The sequence below is a fragment of the Castor canadensis genome, chromosome 10 (assembly GCF_047511655.1).
Source record: "Castor canadensis chromosome 10, mCasCan1.hap1v2, whole genome shotgun sequence".
NCBI lineage: Eukaryota > Metazoa > Chordata > Mammalia > Rodentia > Castoridae > Castor > Castor canadensis.
Window position 1 is genome coordinate 72,659,268 of NC_133395.1, and position 19,888 is coordinate 72,679,155.

A 19,888-nucleotide genomic window follows, 5' to 3' on the forward strand; every position below is an offset into this window, starting at 1 on the left:
TGTAGAGACACCAAAACTGAGTCCACAATTAGAATCAAAATGATCTCTTGATGAATTAAATACCAGTTTTCAGTGGAGAAAACATCAGTATCATTGTCATTTGAAATCATCTTTGATTAAACTAAATGCATGATCTCCTTTGACTCTTCTTATCTAGAGAATGTACGGATACATTTTTGCATATTTGGATGTATAGTAGAGGACAGGGTAACTGCTGTTGTTGTGATGATAGCTGTTTTTGTTTTGAAAATTACTTTAATAGCTTGCTTCTTATTTCTCAGATGCCCAACATTAATTGATGTAAGTAGCATCCCAGTAGAGCAAGCCAATAAATCTGGTTACTTACACATAATTTTTTTTTAATTTTAGAGGTTCCACCAAGAATACACATTAATTAAAGTTAATGTTCTGTGTGTATTTTACTAAAGAAATATTCAGAGATCAATTCAGCTGAATATTTGGAAAAACCCACTCTGATCTTATTTCCAGTGTTAAAAGTATTGCATTCACACCCTTTGACCTATGATTTTATGGCCCCAATTATACATTGTTATTTTTTTGGTCCAGACCCAAAATTGTGTTTTATGGAAGGTAGGCTTTGATTTCCGACAGAATTTTTCCATGCTTCTCAGTTTTTGTAAAGGTATACACCAGACTCAACTTCTTTATGACTCTCTTAGAGTTCTTGGCCCTGTCTTTACCAAGCACAGATTGCAGTTTGCTCCATTACCATGGCCAGCTAATGCTGATTAGTAAAAACTCTCTTAAGAGAAAGCAGTGTTTTTTCAGGAATGCCTAAAGGAAATGTAGTCCACCTATGCCATCAGTTCTCTAAAACCTTTCTTGATTGCCTGGCATGTTTCAGGCAGGTGTCCTGCATGTTCTGCTTTCATTGTTCATTTACTCCTACATCCACCCTGGGCGATGTTAACACCCTAGTCTCAATGGTGGACCAACATTTGCTTGTAAATCTAACTGCAGAATTCAAGTTTTTAACCACTGTATTCTACTGCACTACTAGAATGGCAGTGGACTTTGGGATGATGCTGTCTCTAGCATTGAGGCGCACTTTAAGAAGTGGCCCTACACAACTCATTAATGAATCCATTATCAAGATTTTGTTGATGACAAGGGGATTGGACTATGAGCACATGATAAAAGCGAGAGCACACAAGGGAGGGGTGAGGATAGGTAAGACACCTAAAAAACTACATAGCATTTGTTGCCCTTAATGCAGAGAAACTAAAGCAGATACCTTAAAGCAACTGAGGCCAATAGGAAAAGGGGACCAGGAACTAGAGAAAAGGTTAGATCAAAAAGAATTAACCTAGAAGGTAACACCCACGCACAGGAAATCAATGTGAGTCAATGCCCTGTATAGCTATCCTTATCTCAACCAGCAAAACCCCTTGTTCCTTCCTATTATTGCTTATACTCTCTCTACAACAAAATTAGAGATAAGGGCAAAATAGTTTCTGCTGGGTATTGAGGGGGGGAGCGGGAGGGGGTGGAGTGGGTGGTAAGGGAGGAGGTGGGGGCAGGGGGGAGAAATGACCCAAGCCTTGTATGCACATATGAATAATAAAAGAAAAATGAAAAAAAAAAAAAAAAAAGATTTTGTTGATGATACCTTTCTATGAGAATGGAAGGAGGGATTATTTTTTCATCTGGCTCCAGCACTTGAAAATTTGTTTCTTTTGGACAACTGGTCTCTGTTTTATATTACAGACACCAGGTTCATTCAACCAGTATGTTTTCCTCTGTATTCACTGCTAGAAAACTTGGAGAGAACTATGTACTCTGTCTGAAGTAAATATATGCACTTTTTGGCACAAATTTTCTACATCAAACTCATTGCTAGTTGCAGCTACCTTTTTCTATTGTTATTTTCCTCTTGCTAAAATTTCCTATCTGTTATCTTTAGTTAAACTTATGGTATTTTATATAGCATTGTAAGGCATCCTAAATATTTTCTTGAACAGCGTTGGGTGTAAAGAAATGAACTGTAATACCATCATTCTGCTCACCAGCCTTTAATGTGGCGTGGAAACCGTCCCCTCTCCCTGTAGATTCTGAATGATGTGCAGCACCTATGTTACTGCCATGATTGGGTCCCAGCTTCCTTCCAAAGCCGAAATTGTCTAGAGAGAAGAAAGTCATGTAAATAGAGTAGTCCTCAAACCTCCTCAGCACCTACTGACTGGCTTATTTCCCAGTGTCCATCTCAAGTCTCTCTGTAATTTTAAAATCTGAGAGAATCTCATTGCCAAAAAGCTGTATGAGCAAAGCATTGTAGTGAAGATTCCTTTCAAAGACATAAATACAAATTCTAAATGTAACCAGAATGAATAGGGCCAGGCTTCTCTTGGATTTGTCACAAAGAGGAATCTATAGTCTTTCAAAGGAACTTTCACCACAGGCAGTTCCTGCCTTAATCCTGGCAGTGTTTCTTACCCTATATGTCCCTCCCCTTGCTTGACACAGTGGGGAACACACACAGAGGCCACATGTCTGGTTCCTGTGGAAAAGGAAGGTGGTAATAGGAAGGAAACAAGGAGAAACTAGAGAAACAAAGAACCCAGAAAATCAAGTACTAGAGAAGACAGCACTGGATAGTTCATATATTGTTAAGAGCAAATAAAAAAAAAAATCTAATGAATCAAAAAGGAGAGAAGCAAGAGTAAAAGGAGAGGAGAGAAACCAGACATGAAGTTTCTTCCTTTGTCAACAGCACCTTTTTTGGAAATTGGAAAAATTCAGGTCTGCACAGAGCTTTGTGATCTCAGCCCTAGAGTCAATTGTAGAAGACCAGGTAGTCTCCAAATATCCTTCCTCTAAGCCATTCTCAACAGGAGCCACCATAGAAGACTCTCCTGAGGCTCTGGTCTTGATCTCCAAGAAGGAGACTTCCTGCAGTGAAGCAGCAGAACCCCTATCCCATGTACTCAGCATTCATCTCAAACATAAGCACTCAGTGCAGACAATTGAATCCAGCCCATGGAGTCCTGAAACACTGCCAGCATTTCACCTCCCACACTCCCCAGTGCAGAGCAGTTTGTATATGATGACGCACAGTCTATCCATTTGCACTTTGCAGATGGCTGTACATGAAATGAGGAAGTTTAGCTTTCAATTACAAACCATTTGTATTCAGACAGAGTAGCGTGCAAGAGGAGGCTTGCTTTGTTGTCTGAGCTTTTATTTCTGCCCTAAATCAACTGTGCACAGAAGCATAGGTTATATCAGGCTCCTGATGAATGTGAAGCCACTGCAGAGAGAGGCTAAACCTGCACTGCTTAAAATCCCAGCCCACCACACACTCTGCTTATGAATCTCTCTGAATAAGCCAACCTTTCTTCATTAGCTGAGCACATTTCTAGAGAAGAGGAAATGGAAGTCCTGATAAACATCATTAAGCTCTGAAAGGATTAGCATAAACAGGATGCCAAGGAGGAGATTTAATATTATTTAGATGAAATTTGAATTCTAATGTAGCACTCTTGCCCAAACCACTCCTTCTAATGGAGCAGGACATTTTAAAAGTCTAATTGTGCTACACTCTATACGCAGTGCAGAAACCTCCACCCAGCTGTCTGTTCATCACTTTGCCTACTGTCTACTTCAGATAAATTGAGGGATGCTGTGGGACCATCTGTTTAAATTGAGCTGCTTCTTCATAGCTGGGTTTTTAGGTGGAAGACAAGAGAGAAGGGAGTGTGGAATTAATACCAGGGAATAGCACCATTCATTCTTTAGGTAAACAGAGAGCACAGGCAAGAGAGATGCTTCTGAAATGGATTTTGCATTCGAGAGGATGTTTGAGCTGTACTTTAGAGATTTAGAGACAGATGAGAGCAGGACCTGCTATGTTATTCGTAGGGCCCAGTACAAAATGAAAATGTAGAATTCTGAGGTTACAAATGTAGCTTCAGCTATATTGCAAGGCCCTGGGTTCAGAACCCAGCACTGGAGAGAAAGAGAGAAAGAAAGAAAAAAAAATGGGATGCCTTGTTCATGTATTGAGAATTTCAAAATGGTGACAGAGCATTCAACCAGGGCCCTATGTGACTGCCCAGGTCACCCAACAACTAGTGACAGATACAGAGGCAAATGACAGACAGGTTGCACTCCTTAGGTCTTGCTCATAATGAACCTGAGTGACCTTCCAATATGTCATCAGAAGCAATAGGTTTCTTCAGTTCTCTACTTCTAACTTAGAAAAACATCTTTAGTCCAAGCTGGAAATTTTATGCCTGCATTGAAAACTTTTAGAAGAAGAAATGACTATGGCAATCAGTCATTCTTTGAGAGAGTAGATAGGAGACACTCACCTCTAGTTTCAGCATCTCTTCACTATTAGAAAGACCTTCTACTTAATGTGTGTAGGTGCAGTCTACTGCAAGTAACGGAAGCCCCAACCCAAGTGGCTTAAACGTTCAGAAATCCATGATCTCACATAGAAACAATAACTGAGATGCAGAAAATAGGGTGGTTCCAGGGTTAGTTCATTCATCAGCTTCCCTTTGATGACTGCACTTCTTTCCCTTTGGCCATGCTTAGCTACTACATCTGGAATCTGGTCTAATTTGAGATCACTTTTCCTTTATTAAGTTTAAGAGAGAAATTTCCTTCTAGGCTTCCAACAAAAATCCATAGAACCCACACCATCCCCCAGAAGATGAGGGCAAGGTGGGAACATTATTGTCAGAAACTAGACAGAAGAAATAAATCCCTGACAACCCCATGGACATCCCATGAGCTATAAGTCAGAAGATGCAGCTCAGAGCCTGCAGCTGGAGAGCTCCAGACATGTCTAAAATAATTAAAATAAAACATTTGCTGAAATGAGAAAGAAACTCAGAAACTAAACAATACAAAGAAAGTATCCTTGGGATATTTGTGTGCATGAACATCAGTGCATAATCAGAAAGATAACAATGTAAACACAAACATTTTTTTTTTTTTTTTTGCAGCACTGGGGTTTGAACTGCAGGCCTTCATGCTGCTAGGCAGGCAAGCATTCTACCGCTTAAGCCACACCTCCAGCCCCACAAACACACTCTTTTATGGATCCCAATCAATATTTCTCTGCTGTTTAAAAAAGGAGGAGGTTTTCTCAAATTGGATAATACTAACTCAGATGAGGATAATTTGTGAGTCACAGTTAAGAATTCATCTTTGGGGCATTGAGATTCTGAGAACTCCCATGCTACATAACTCTGTGATGTACACAGTCCTAGGCCTCCTTCCAGAATTAACAACTTCAAGGATGTAAACAAATTGAAGATGGCTCTTGTTTCAAAAATCACCCATTAGGCATCTTGAATTTTTCTTTTGACAATACATGCTTTCTTCATATGCACTTTGATGCAATTTGAAATAGATGCCACACAAAGGAAAGTAAATGTTCTTTAGATTCTCTCATTTTCTAGACATTCCACACTAATGAAAAAGAAAATTAACATTTTAAATAATAGTTTGTCTGAATATCTTGATCTGTAGAATTAGGGTGATAAGCCTTGGAATGCAAAGTAGCATTACTATAAATTCTGTTTTTATGCCCCAAAAGAAGAAGTGTATAATTTCCCCTTGCAGCTGATATATACAAAAACTTGGAATTCTTCCTTGCTGTCACTGCAGTTTAAAAGAATTAGGGCAGCTCTCACAGCAATAATCAAGAGAGCCTTCGTCAGATACCTGAACTTAGGCCAAGGTCCAAGTATGTACTTGGCTCACAGAGGGGATATTGAGACAACTGTGCTCATGTATTTCTCTAGGTGTGGGGAGGAAAAGCAGTGGCCAACTCCAGTGATCACTGTCTACCTATCCAACCACTCAGGAATAGTTCTACCTTGCTTTAGAGAGTGGGCCAAACCACATGCCACTGAGGACTGAGAAGAGTAGAGACTAGGGGTAGAAAGATTGAGTTTTGAGCAACTCAATGCCCTATGGGTGCTTTAAAATGTCAGACATATTATTTCACTCTAAGCCTGGCTTTCCAGGATACCCCAACTCTTTTTTGGATTGAGACTAGTCCAGGGTAGAGAAGACTTGTAGAGGACTGAGCATAATCTGCCCAACCCTGGCAAGACCTTCATTCTTCCAGTGAGGCTCTGCTATCCTCACTCACTCTTATTGGAGCTATTATCTTTCTGGTGTCTTATTACTCTGTGTATTTGTCGAGCAGGAGTTTAAGTCCTAGAGATAGAAAGGAAGTGATACAATGTTGACTTGATAATAGTTCATTAGACTGTGTATTTGCAGTCAAGGAGGGAGAGGAGGAAAATAAAAGAAAGTGATATGCTAATGTCTTTTAAATAATCATTTGACTAGAAAGCACATACGTATAATAACTAAGCAGGTGAAGTATTCAGTGCTAGGCACAATATGAGGCATAGAGCCCAGGTGCCAAGGATGACAAAGAAGGAAAAGCAAATAAGACCCATAAGTAGAAACATGTGCTCTTTGTTTCATGAACGTATTCCCCATGGACTTCTTCCCTAAAGGGGCACTGGATACTTGTGCTTATCTGGCATATCCCTCCACCAGGAACATTATTTCCACCAAACACCTTGACCAGTTTTCTCAAAATCCCTAGGAAAATGTAAATTCTGGAGCGCAGGGAATTTTGTCTGCTCTGCTCACTAATGACTCCTAACATAAGAATGCTTTGTACAGAGTAGATACCTAATCTCTACTTGTTGAATAAATAAATAAATAAAATAATAGCATCTGCTGTATGGTAAAACTTTACAAGTCACAAGACATATTCAGGTATGCTTTCTTAATCTCCACAACAGCCCTATGAGGTGGGGTATTACTCTTCATTTTATAGGAAAGAAAGTCAGTGTTGTGCTTCTGCCTAAAGTAGCTACCCTGGTAATTCAGGATTTGCAAGTTAGGATACAATCCCAGTTCATGAAGTCCTGGTCCCAGGCCTTCTCATCACACCCTGAGGTACTGGGAGAAAGAGGACCGGGTTAATATGTCCTTGTGACTCGTTTCAGGTGGGTCTTTTTCGCAAGTCTGGAGTAAAGTCTCGAATTCATGCCCTGCGTCAAATGAATGAGAACTTTCCTGAGAACGTCAGTTATGAAGACCAGTCTGCTTATGATGTGGCAGATATGGTGAAACAGTTCTTCCGGGACCTCCCCGAGCCCCTTTTCACCAACAAGCTCAGTGAGACCTTCCTTCACATCTATCAATGTAAGTGGGACCAATACAAATATGAGCTCGCACATGTATCTACTCATTAAAAAAAAATCTTTACAGGTTGAGTTTTATTTATGCTAGTAATACATGAATCCACAAAGAACTCTATAAATGTTATAATCCTATTCTCCTTGCCAAAAGTAGCCTTTGTTTACAGGTTGCTTTGAAAATCACACAATTTTTTTTAGCATATGATATACTTTTTTTGACATTAAAAATTACTTCTTACTAGGGTTTTGTGAGAGATCTCAAACTAAGCTTCAAAAAGCTTAAAATGAAAGGGGAACACAATAGACATTTTTGTATATAGGTATTGATTAAAATTTATTTTTTTTTAAATAAGCATTTGGGGTTGGAAGTCTAGATCAGTGGTAGGGCACTTGTCTGTCATGTGGGAATTCCTGGGTTCAATCCCCAGCACCACAAAAAAAAGTCAACATTTCTTTGGAATATAGAAAATTGAAATAGATTAAAAAGACCAGAAACAAAAAAGAAAATGTATTTAAATTGGAGAAAAGTGAGGAAACCAAATCAAGGCTTCAGCTTAATGATTCATTTATATTCTCACTTGAAATTTTTTAAGTTATTTTTAAATCAAGGCCATTATAATGAAAATAATCATTGAAAATAACAATCCCTCATTTAAAAGCCTGTCCTGCTAAAGGCAGTTGCAATGAGGATATTAGTTATAAACATGTGAATCTCTTCTAGATATGATGACATTAGGATTATTAATTATTTTCTTGGACCAAGGTCAATTCTTTAGAAAAAAGCATTTGGCCTGTCGACTTTGACTTTATAGCAAAATGTACCTGAAATGAACCATGATTTGGAATTGATCCAATTTACCATAGAGCTTCTGTACTAAATGTGTTTAAGGAGTGTATAATATTGTAAATTCAAAAATGATTGTAATAAGTACCACTTGTAAAAACAGAATAAAGTGGTAACCCACTAAATAAATACTATTTTGTCAAAATGAATAGATTAAGTTGAATTAATAATGCACATTACTAGAGCCCAAACATAGGACGTTTATGATGGTGTTGCTATGAGAGGTCACACTCCATTTTTCGATTAAGCCTCCCTTATATCACATATGAGTCTTTACGTTTAATCACTTCTTGGATTGAAGTTGACACTACTTCAAGGCTAACGCTAGATTACTTCTAAGAGATAAGTGACTTTGGCTCTTTCTGAGACTTACAACCAAGAAGCCAGATCAAAGCAGGGCTTTATTCTAGCTGAGCAAACATTTAGGGAAAGGGGCTTATGTACAGGATGCTGTGCTGAGTTTTGTGGAGCATACAGATGTGTGAGACTCACTCTCTGCTCTTAAGGAGTTTCAACTGAAAGAGATGAGACCTGAACATAAATGACTGCAATACAAGGTTGGAGAAATTCCACTAAAAGGTTACAAAGACAAGTCCAACAAGGTTGAGATAAGCAATGAGAACTTGGTGGAGAAAGTGACAGCTGAAGACTGAGATATGTAAGGAACATATTCCGAGTGAAGCAAGTTATGTGAGCATATATATAAGAGGAACACAGGGTATTTGTCTGTCCTGCATGGATGGTAAATGTACAACATGATACCAGATGACACTGAAAAATGAAGCCAGGGTCTACAAGAAGGGGCATTGAAAGGTAGGGCAAGGGGTTTATACTTGATTCATTAAGCACTGGGAACCTTCAGATGTTATTGGGGGACTTATCCATTATCATGCTCTCGGCAGTAAAGACACAACCGAAAAATCCAACAAACAATTGTTTAAATAACTAGGACATTTTACTATCTCATATGACAAAAACATCTGAAATTAAACCATTGCAGTGTTGGGTGTCTACAGCTCAGTGATGCCAGGGCAGAGTCTCTTGGCTTTCCTCTTGAAGTTGCAATATGATTGTCACAACTTCTCATTATCTTGTCTTCCCCAAATCACATTCAAAGGAAAAAAGAGAGTGAAAGGGCTTCTCCTTGCATAGGTCTCTTTTTAAGCAGGGAGATAAATTTTGCAGAAGCTCTCAGAATTTGTCTTGTTCTTCTCAGCCAAAAAGTGGTTTACATCTTCCTCCCTAAACCAGTCAATGGAAAGAGGAATGGAATTATCATTTTTGGTTTAAGCCAACATGGTTCATTCCTGGGTCAGAGGAAGAGGCTCATTTCCCTGAGTACATTGCTGCCCACGCCTAAATAGAACATGTGTGGTTTTTTAAAAAAAATTGTTGTTAGTATATGGTAATTATATAGGGGTTTTGTTGTGGTATTTCCATATATACATGTATTGTACCCCAGTTTGATTCATTCCCTCCATTATTCTACCTCTTCCCCCACTCTACTTCTTAAAATGACCTTGACAGATTTCAATGTTCCATATTCATACATGTGTAGAACATGTGTTTCCTTAGTGAGAAAGAAGGAGAGAGTGGATATTGGGTAGGTAGCCAAGGCTGCACTTGCCACAAGGATGAAGAATCACTCTTTTGATCCATGAATCTGGAATAGTGTACTGGGTAGACAAGAATGGAGGGCTAGGAGCTGGCACACTGACCAAGGTTCTGGATTACCTTCCATGATTTACAGCAGAGAGATTGGAAACAAGATATTCCATGGATAGATTACAGAGTCCCTGTTTCCAAACTAGTATCGGGAAAAAGAGGAACAATTCCTTCCCACTTCTCCAGAGAAGTTCTATTTTCAGCTATGTTACTTTCTTTGGCTTTTATCCGATGATTAACTTGAATGGAGTGTGGAGTGGCTCATGAAAACTTTAATCCTATCAATATATAAGAGGGAGAAGAGTGAAGGGATCAAAGACAACCTTACCATTTTAAGGTTTGATAATGGAGAGAATGTGGAAAGGGAAGAGGAGAAGGGAAACTGATTTGGGAGAAGGGAGAATACAGGTGTTCAAAACAGAAGGGTGTTGATCCTGAAGTGCTGATAGTCACCCAGATGATCATATATTCTCAGCACCTAGACAGGCAGGTCTAGAATAGTCTCCCAAGATCCAAGAAAGAGGCAGGAACCACACTAGTGTCATGTGTAACAGGAGGGTCAGAAAGTTAAGATGCAAAATGAACAGTGAGTTTAGGTATTAATACTTGGCCTTCTCAAGTCTTTTTAGTAGAAAATAACAGACAAAAGATATTTTTTGAACAGAAGTGAAATTGAGGCAACATATGGAAATAATAAATGACAGGAAAAAATGTTGACAGGGAAAAAAAGTTTGGCCAGATAAAGTTAAATGATATATACATATTAAATATTACCTATAGCAGCATATTTTAAAGTTCAGTACCTCAAGATGAATTTATAAAACTGCTCCCAAGCTTAAAGTCATTAGTAATACCTGTTTCAGCACCAACAAGAAAAAGAAAATGGTTTTGCTATCATTTAAACAAAACAGCTTTTCTCTACAAAATACGTGTATATCTCAAAGCAATAGACGTGATGGGGGTGGGGGTGGGGGAGATGGGTTTTAGAATGCTGACTGCATGGTCACATTTCTCCAGAAATTTGGATTTGTTGACTGACCAGAACCAGGAAGATGGCCATCTTGAGATGTAAGCTCCTCCTCTAGGATGCTGGAAAGGGATAAGAGAGTCTAACGTACACACAAATCCTTTGGTGGTCTACAGCCTAGACAGATCACACCACAGCCCCTCTAGAGCAGCAAACACCATTTTTTAAATAAATAGTAACTTACTTATTTACTGATAAATAGTATCTGAATGTGCATATTTATTTGTTTTTAATCACTTAAATGTATTGTGATATATTATGATACAGAATGTACATAAAGTATATTCAATCAGTATTTTTAATGGGTAAGAGAAAACATAAACACAATTGGAAGTTCTGATATTTCTTCCCACACCTCAAGGGATTGTCCTTGCAAATTCTCCCACCCCCTTGGGAGTACAGACACACTTCCATGGAGACCTCTGCTCTAGAACGTGGCCTTTTAAGACAGACAACAGTATTAACTGAAGTGAGCTCCTGACTGCATCAGTGAATTAAACCTAAATGATCACTTAACCAACACAGTCAGGGGGAAAGTGAAAAGCAGCATCTCACACCTATTCGCTGTGATTTTTCCATCTAGTTCACTTCATATTGTTGGGCCATTTTCCTCCAATGCCTGTATAACCCATGTCCACCACCACCACATCACCCTCAAGGAAAATGGGACTGAGCCAGACCATTCACCCCCCCATAACCTTAAGGAGTCTGGTTCCTCTTCTCCCAAGAATAACATCAATTTCCATTACCCCCAGGATTATAGAACAGGTGACATAGGGTCTATACGTAAAGTCAATTGAATACATCATCTGAACCCAGCTGTGGTGACTAGTAAGAATGAGAAAGTTGTACTAGGCTTACATCAAGGTACTGGCTTCGTGGGGGTGACTGCAGACAGCCAAATGGGCCCACCACTCATGGCTAATTATGTCATGCTGGTGTCCTAGCCTGGCTGTTCTGTTGGGGTGAGGAGAGGTCAGCCTACTGTCCTCTTTCCCTGTGGCTTTCAAACTGCATCCCACAGAGCCTTGGGTATCATAAGCATGCTTCCCAAGTGGTCTGGCAAGGAGGGTGGGCAAGGAAGAAGCCATTCACAGAACCTGAGTCCATTGCCAGCTTCCACCAGACCAGAGAAACAATCTGAACCTAGGAGCAGGCTGATTGCTCAGAGTGGAAGAGCAAGGACTGTGGTGTTGCTTTTTTAGTATAGCTGGGTCATTCAGACTGTGAGTTCTAGGGTTTGATGGATGGAGTTCAAATTCCAGCTCTGCCTCTCACTAGCTGTGAGGCCTAAGCAGTTAGATGTTGTTGTCAGGGTTTCTTCGTGTTGAGAAGTGGAGTTTTTGTACTCTCTCCTGCTGACTCTGCATTGTCCCTCTAATGACCTGGTGCTCACTTTTCCTCAGACGTCCCCAAAGAGCAGCGACTACAGGCCGTGCAGGCTGCCATCCTACTACTAGCCGATGAAAACAGGGAGGCCCTGCAGACCCTCTTGTGCTTCCTAAACGACGTTGTAAACTTGGTGGAAGAGAATCAGATGACACCTATGAATCTGGCTGTGTGTCTGGCTCCCTCCCTTTTCCATCTTAACTTACTGAAGAAAGAAAGCTCTCCAAAGTGAGTCTCCTTTAGCAATCATGGTAACCCTAAATCAGGCCTCTATTCATAAAAGATAAAAAAAAAAAAACTGTTCTTATGCTAGATTTCAACTGCAGGATTTCTTAGCACTCATTTTATATACTGACTGAGAAACTGAGAATGTGTTCTAAGGAAACCTTATTCGTAGGACTCAGGTTAATAGAATTATCGAGGTAGCACTGAAGAATGGCAGCTATGATCCAGAAAGCCTGAGGAGTTTCATTTTATTTTGTTGGTATGAATGGGAAGGAGGACAAAAATACACAAAAGTAGTATCTTTTAATCTTTGGTTTTAAAAGGCTATATTTAAAAACAAAGCATGAAAGCTTGCAGTTGAGCAGTTTCAAATTTCAGAAAAAAATAGATTAATTTCTTCTACAGTTCTTCCTGCCCTTGTATTTTTCCAAGATTTTCATTGTAGACTGTCAGACTGTTGGCCCTACCCAGAATATCTAAGTTGTGTGGTCATTGTTTTTATTTGGAAATGAGAAAGCCTGGGATCTGGGTAGCATCTGGGGATGAATAGAAAAAAGGGATGAGCTGGGAATTGGGGAAAGAGCTTTGGTTTGGGATCCACTCAGCATACTCACATGCAATTACAGAGTCATCCAGAAGAAATATGCCACTGGGAAGCCAGATCAAAAGGACCTCAATGAGAATTTGGCTGCAGCTCAGGGGCTTGCCCACATGATCATGGAATGCAACAGACTTTTTGAGGTGAGCAAAAGGCTCTGCCTTCCTTTCCTTATAGCTTTTGGAACTAGATAAGACGCTTGGACTTGTTGCTACATTTATGGTTTATATCTGTTTGCTCCTGATTTTATAATGACAACAGTACATTCTATCACTCTTGGTCTTTGCCTCCAAGAAATGTGAGGAGCTAGCTACACAATCGAGGCTTGATAGTTAAAGACACTTGAGGTCACCATGATGATGGTTTTCACAGAAACAGTTACATCTCTTTCCTTTGTCAGGTTCAAGGCCAGCCAACCAAATATGTTATATCTGTCCTCAGGATTTGATTAGGCTCCATATTTCTCTCTCTCTCTCTCTCTCTCTCTCTCTCTCTCTCTCTCTGTCTCTCTCTCTCTTTCCCTCCCCCTCTCATACTGAGTAATCCTTGCTAGTGAAAATCAATGACAACATATGATAGCCACACATATGGTAAAGAATTAAGTGTTCTGCAATAGGGAATTCACTTCTTAAGAGAATTCTTTCATACTATAATGCTTAAAGGCTTTATGCTAGTTGCGTATAGAGTCCTATGAAACTTGAAGTTACGCAGAGCTTTGCAACTGCTTTAGCCAAAAGAATCATAAGCAATACAAGCTGGACATATAAATAAAAATACTAAAATTTTAAAAAAATCAAGTGAACAAGACATCTGACATACTCTCTGTGATAAAATTGGCATGTGTCAGTGGGGAAAACATACTAAAAAGGTAATGATGTTTCTAAGTCATATTTGATGCAGAAAAAGCCTTCGATAAGATCCAACACCGCTTCATGATAAAAGCTCTAAGAAAACTAGGAACAGAAGGAAAGTACCTCAACATCACAAAGGCTATATATGACAGAACTACAGCCAACATCATACTTAACAGTGAAAAACTGAAACCATTTCCCCTAAAATCAGGAACAAGACAAGGTGCCCACTATCCACTCCTATTCAACATAGTACTGGAATTCCTAGCCAGAGCAATTAAACAAGAAGAAGAAATAAAAGGAATACAAATAGGTAAAAAAAAAACTGTCAAAATATCACTGTTTGCAGATTATATGATCCTATATCTTAAAGACCCAACAAACTCTACCCAAAAACTCCTAGACACCATAAACAGCTAAAGCAACGTGGAAAGATACAAAATCAACTTACAAAAATCATTAGCTTTTCTGTACACCAACAGTGAACAAACTGAGAAAGAATATGTGGAAACAATTCCATTTACAATTGCCTCAAAAAAAATCAAATACCTAGGAGTAAACTTAACAAATGATGTGAATGACCTCTATAAGGAAAACTCCAAAGTCCTGAAGAAAGAGATTGAGAAAGACTACAGAAGATGGAAAGATCTCCCATGCTCATGGATCGGTAGAACCAACATAGTAAAAATGGCTACACTACCAAAAGCAATCTACATTTTTAATGCAATTGCCATCAAAATCCCAATGACTTTCATCACAGAGATTGAAAAATCTACCCTAAGGTTCATTTGGAAACACAAGAGACCGTGAATAGTCAAGGCAATACTCAGCAAGAAGAGCAATGCAGGAGGTATCACAATACCTGACTTCAAACTATATTACAAAGCAATAGCAATAAAAACAGCATGGTACTGGCACAAAAACAGACATGAAGACCAGTGGAACAGAATAGAGGACCCAGATATGAATCCACACAACTATACCCACCTCATTTTTGATGAAGGTGCCAAAAATATACAATGGAAAAAAGGCAGCCTCTTCAACAAATGTTGCTGGGAAAAGTGGTTATATGTCTGCAAGAAACTGAAACTAGATCCATGTTTATCACCCTGTACTAGTATCAACTCAAAATGGATCAAAGACCTTAATATCAGACCTGAAACTCTGAAGTTATTACTTGAAAGAGCAGGAAACACTCTGGAAGTAATAGGTATAGGCTATCTATCCTCAATAAAACCCCAGCAGCTCAGCAACTAAGAGAAAGAATGGACAAATGGAACTTCATAAAATTAAAAAGCTTCTGTACAAAAAAAGAAATGGTCTCTAAACTGAAGAGACCACCCACAGAGTGGGAGAAAATATTTGCCAGCTATACATCAGACAAAGGACTGATAACCAGAATATACAAGGAACTTAAGAAACCTAACTCTCCCAAAATCAATGAACCAATAAAGAAACGGGCAACTGAACTAAGCAGAACTTTCTGAAAAGAAGAAATTCAAGTGGCCAAAAAACACATGAAAAAATGCTCACCATCTCTAGCCATAAAGGAAATGCAAATCAAAACCACACTAAGATTCCACCTCACCCCTGTTAGAATAGCCATCATCAAAAACACCACCAACAATGGGTGTTGGCAAGGATGTGGGGAAAAAGGAACCCTTGTACACTGCTGGTGGGAATGCAAGCTAGTGCAACCACTCTGGAAAAAAATTTGGAGGCTTCTTAAAAATCTAAATATAGACCTGCCATATGATCCAGCAATCCCACTCCTGGGGATATACCCAAAGGAATGTGACACAGGTTACTCCAGAGGCACCTGCACACCCATGTTTATTGCAGCACTATTCACGATAGCCAAGTTATGGAAACAGCCAAGATGCCTCACTACTGATGAATGGATCAAGAAAATTTGGTATTTATACACAATGGAATTTTACTCAGCTATGAAGAAGACTGAAATCCTATCATTCACAAGTAAATGGATGGAACTAGAGAACATCATTCTGAGCGAGGTTAGCCAGGCTCAGAAGACCAAAAATCATATGTTCTCCCTCATATGTGGACTTTAGATCTAGGGCAAATACAGCAATGTTGTTGGACGTGGGTTACATGACAAGGAGAGAGCACATACTGGAGGTATGGGGATAGGTAGAAAACCCAAAACATGAAAGCATTTGATGTCCCCACTCCAGAGGAACTAATACAGAATCCTTAAAGCAACTGAGGTCAATACGGGAAGGAGATCAGGAACTAATGAAAAGGTCTGGTAGAGATGAATCAACTTGGGTTGTAACACATTTGTACATGGAAGCAATGCTAGGAATCTCTCTGTATAGCTACCCTTAACTCAACTAGCAAAAACACTTTGTCTTCCTTATTATGCTTATGTCTTCTCTTCAACAAAATTAGAGATAAGGGCAGAACAGGTTCTGCCTGGAAGCAAGGAGGGTGGCAGGGAGAGGGTAGGGGTGGGGGGAAGTGGGGAGAAATGACCCAAACAATGTATGCACATATGAATAAATGAATAATAATAATAATAAAAGAATCATAAGAATACAATAAGCTGGACATATAAATAAAAATACTAAAATTAAAAAAAAGAAAAATCAAGTGAACAAGACATCTGACATACTCTCTGTGATAAAGTTGGCATGTGTCAGTGGGGAAAACGTACTTAAAAGGTAATGCTGTCTCTAAGTCATGTTTGATGTTCCCCTTAACGAATCTATGTGCGTTAAGTCTATTCACACTAAGCGAAGATGTCTGAGCCCACAATTTGCCAAACTGAATAAAAATAAATTAAAAAGGAAAACGGAAAGAATAATTGGGAAGTCCCTGCAATGTGTTGAATAATAAGTATAGCCTTAGAGACCTTTGTACTTCCTAACATTAGGAAGGCCCCTCCCAACCTTGGCACTGATCTTAGAAAAACATCTCTAGCCCTGTGGCCCTGGGCCCATTGCTCAGACCTTGGTTGTTGACAAAATGACTTTGTTTCTTCTGATTACTGGTTTCAGCATTTCTTTAGCTCAATGTGTTGCGCTTTCGTTGTACCCATTGGCTCAGGTCCCACATGAGATGGTGGCCCAGTCTCGTAACTCATACACTGAAGCCGAGATCCACGCACCAACCTTGGAAGACTTGGGGTCACAGCTGGAGGAGAGTGGGGCGACTTTCCACACTTACCTGGAGCATCTTGTCCAGGGCCTCCAGAAAGAAGCCAAGGAGAAGTTCAAAGGATGGGTCACATGCTCCAGCCCTGACAATACAGACCTTGCTTTCAAAAAGGTAATCCCACAAAAGCTACATCTAACAACGAGGAAATCCAGAATGAGTGCTTGTGCACAGGCTTGTCATACACATAAACAATCAAGACACAGATACCATTCAATTATCCTATCTAGAAGGCTAAGAAGCCCTATTATAAATAATCAGTTTAGACTATGGAGCAGGACTTCTGGATCCCAATCCTGTTTGGGCCCCTTTGCTGTGTGATGTTGTGCAAGTTGGTGCCTCAGTGTTCTCATTTGTCCAAGTGGATGTTCTGAGAGTACTGTGATAGAAATGGGCTAGATGAAAATCAAATAGATTGTTATTTTGACTACCATTACTCTTCTTCAAGCATAAGGATTAAAATGTTTATATTTTTAAACCTGACCTGGGCAGCATCGCTCTTTTGCTTTACATTACCAGTGGTGGTTTTTGAACACTCACTGCAGTAGGGTAGGTTTTGGTGGGCCATGGATGACCTCTTCAGCATTTGCTGGTGTCTTTCCCAAGGTGGGTGACGGGAACCCACTGAGGCTATGGAAGGCTTCTGTGGAGGTAGAGGCACCACCCTCAGTAGTTCTGAATCGTGTGCTGAGAGAACGTCACCTGTGGGACGAGGACTTTGTGCAGTGGAAGGTTGTAGAAACTCTGGACAGGCAAACAGAAATCTACCAGTACGTGTTGAACAGCATGGCTCCACATCCTTCCAGAGACTTCGTGGTTCTCAGGTAAGCCTGACTCTATGGTTTATGCAATCCCATTCCAAAAGCAGGACGACAGCTGCAGATTTAAGTACTTCTCAGAGTCCTACCACCTAAATCCAGTCTCCGTAGGGAGCACTCAGGTGGCCCTCATTTCCCCCAGTGAAACCTGACTTTGCTATATTTATGTCTGACTTTCTGCTGCTTCACCCAGTTTACATTCAGCCCGGGCTCTCTTATGGCCCCTCTCCTCATGGAGCACATAGTTTATTAGACCATAAATATGGTTCATGTCCTCAGAACAGAGGCCCCAGAATAGCTGCTGTTTGTCCAGTGGCACTTTCTACCAGATTATGCAAATCAAACCTAACTGGCTGTTCTCTTGATTCTGCCTTTCTCCCTGGGGAGAGCAAGTCTTCATGTCATGAAACTCTAAGATGGGTGTTTGCATAAATTTAAACCCCATCTGTGTAACTTCAGATGTTCATAACTAATTATTGTGCATGGAAACCTAAACATATCCCTGAAGGCCCAAGTGTGCTGACATACTGGACGTGCAATCAGATTTCAGGACCTGGCAAGGCTTACTGAGCCTCGTGTCTGCCATTCAGATATTATTTCTGATTGACTTACGGGTTGGGTTCCAGCCCCCTGCTCTCTGGACTTGGAGTGGGATGTTCAGCCAACAGTAGCCAACAACATTAGAAATGTGATATTTCATCATAAAGAACAGGGATTGGGGATATTAAAGAACCTGAATAAAATGTAATTAGATCAATGTATCCTTTTAATTCAAAATGGTAAGCAAATCCAGTCTCTTCTCATAGATCAATATAAAAGGAATCACTAGTGAAATTCCCAATGTATATCTTAAATAGCTTCCTTATGAAACTGCTTTTGATGACAAACTAAAGGTTACTTTTCACATGGGTTTTTTTGCCTTTGGTATTAGTCCTTGGGACCTTGACTTTAAGGTTCCATTTTCCATAGATATATGTTTGTATCCCCATGACCTTGGGATCCTGATAGAGAATATGGGCAGTTATAAAGGTAGCTACTACCACAGTTCTTAGGACTTTAGTCATCTTGGGAGTTACACATCATACCTTCATTCTCATAAGCAGAAAACCAAATAGTTGTCCTGGAAGGCACCCACAGGATGGAATTGGTCATAGTGGGCCAGGCAGGACTTTTCAGCTCATTACAGAGATGAGCTGTCTACCCATGTGCAACATCCACAGATGGAATAAGCACCTGTCCCTGGAGCTATTCAAGCACAGAGGAGGTACTGGTTAGACAAAATTTACTGATGAAGTCAGGAAACATGAATACATCAGGGTGACCATCGCTAACTTCTTTTCCTCCACACGCACAGGGCCTTCGGGTAATAGATTGTTAAATAATTCCGAGAATTTACTCCACAAATACCATTCCCTGGCACAGTGTCTCTTCTGTGACTTCTCCTTGTTTTACCACATCAGGAGGAAAAACTGTTATATATGCCTGATGCTATGGTTTGAATGTGTCTCCCAAATTTCATGTGTTGGCAACTTGATCTCCAATGCACCAGTGATAAGAGGCAGGACCACTGGGAGGTGATTGGGTCATAAAAGCTCTCATAATCAGTTCATGGGTTAACTGGTTAATGGATTGATGGGTAATTGAGGGAGAGGCTTTGTCATAATAGCAAGCTCTTTCTAGAAGGCTTGTCTCACATCAGACTTGATGTGTCAGACAGGATGCATCTCAACCTTATGGCTTCCACACCACACTTGTCGCTTTCTACCTTCTGGAATGATAAACACAAGGCATTCCTGCTGGCACAAATCAAGTCTGGTGTATCATAAGTTAGTCTCTGAGTGCCAAGCTCTCCCACAGAGCCTCACTAACTCTTTCAAGTCTTTTACTAAGTATCAGTGCAGTAAGACTTGCTCTAACTACTACATCTAAAATTTCACCCTCACTATATCCCTATATTACTTATTCCCCCTACAATAAGTAAGTCTAATCCTTGTTTTTATTTATTGACCCTGTCTCTCCAGTAAATATAAACCCCAAGAGATCAGAGTGGACTTTCATTGTGTTCACTGGGGTAACCCCACAGCATGCAGCA

The 19,888-nt window shown here is 39.9% G+C and overlaps 1 protein-coding gene across 8 annotated transcripts in view; it reads left to right on the top strand.

The window, feature by feature from the left end:
• Stard13 (StAR related lipid transfer domain containing 13) overlaps positions 1-19,888 on the top strand; it is a 528,094-nt gene that overhangs the window by 503,032 nt on the left and 5,174 nt on the right. For all 8 annotated transcript variants that reach the window (XM_074043562.1, XM_074043563.1, XM_074043560.1 and 5 more), the window contains 5 exons: positions 7,008-7,206; positions 12,145-12,355; positions 12,979-13,093; positions 16,871-17,092; positions 17,585-17,802. In XM_074043562.1, coding sequence (XP_073899663.1) covers positions 7,008-7,206; positions 12,145-12,355; positions 12,979-13,093; positions 16,871-17,092; positions 17,585-17,802 — 965 coding nt within the window. The remainder of the gene's footprint in view (positions 1-7,007; positions 7,207-12,144; positions 12,356-12,978; positions 13,094-16,870; positions 17,093-17,584; positions 17,803-19,888) is intronic.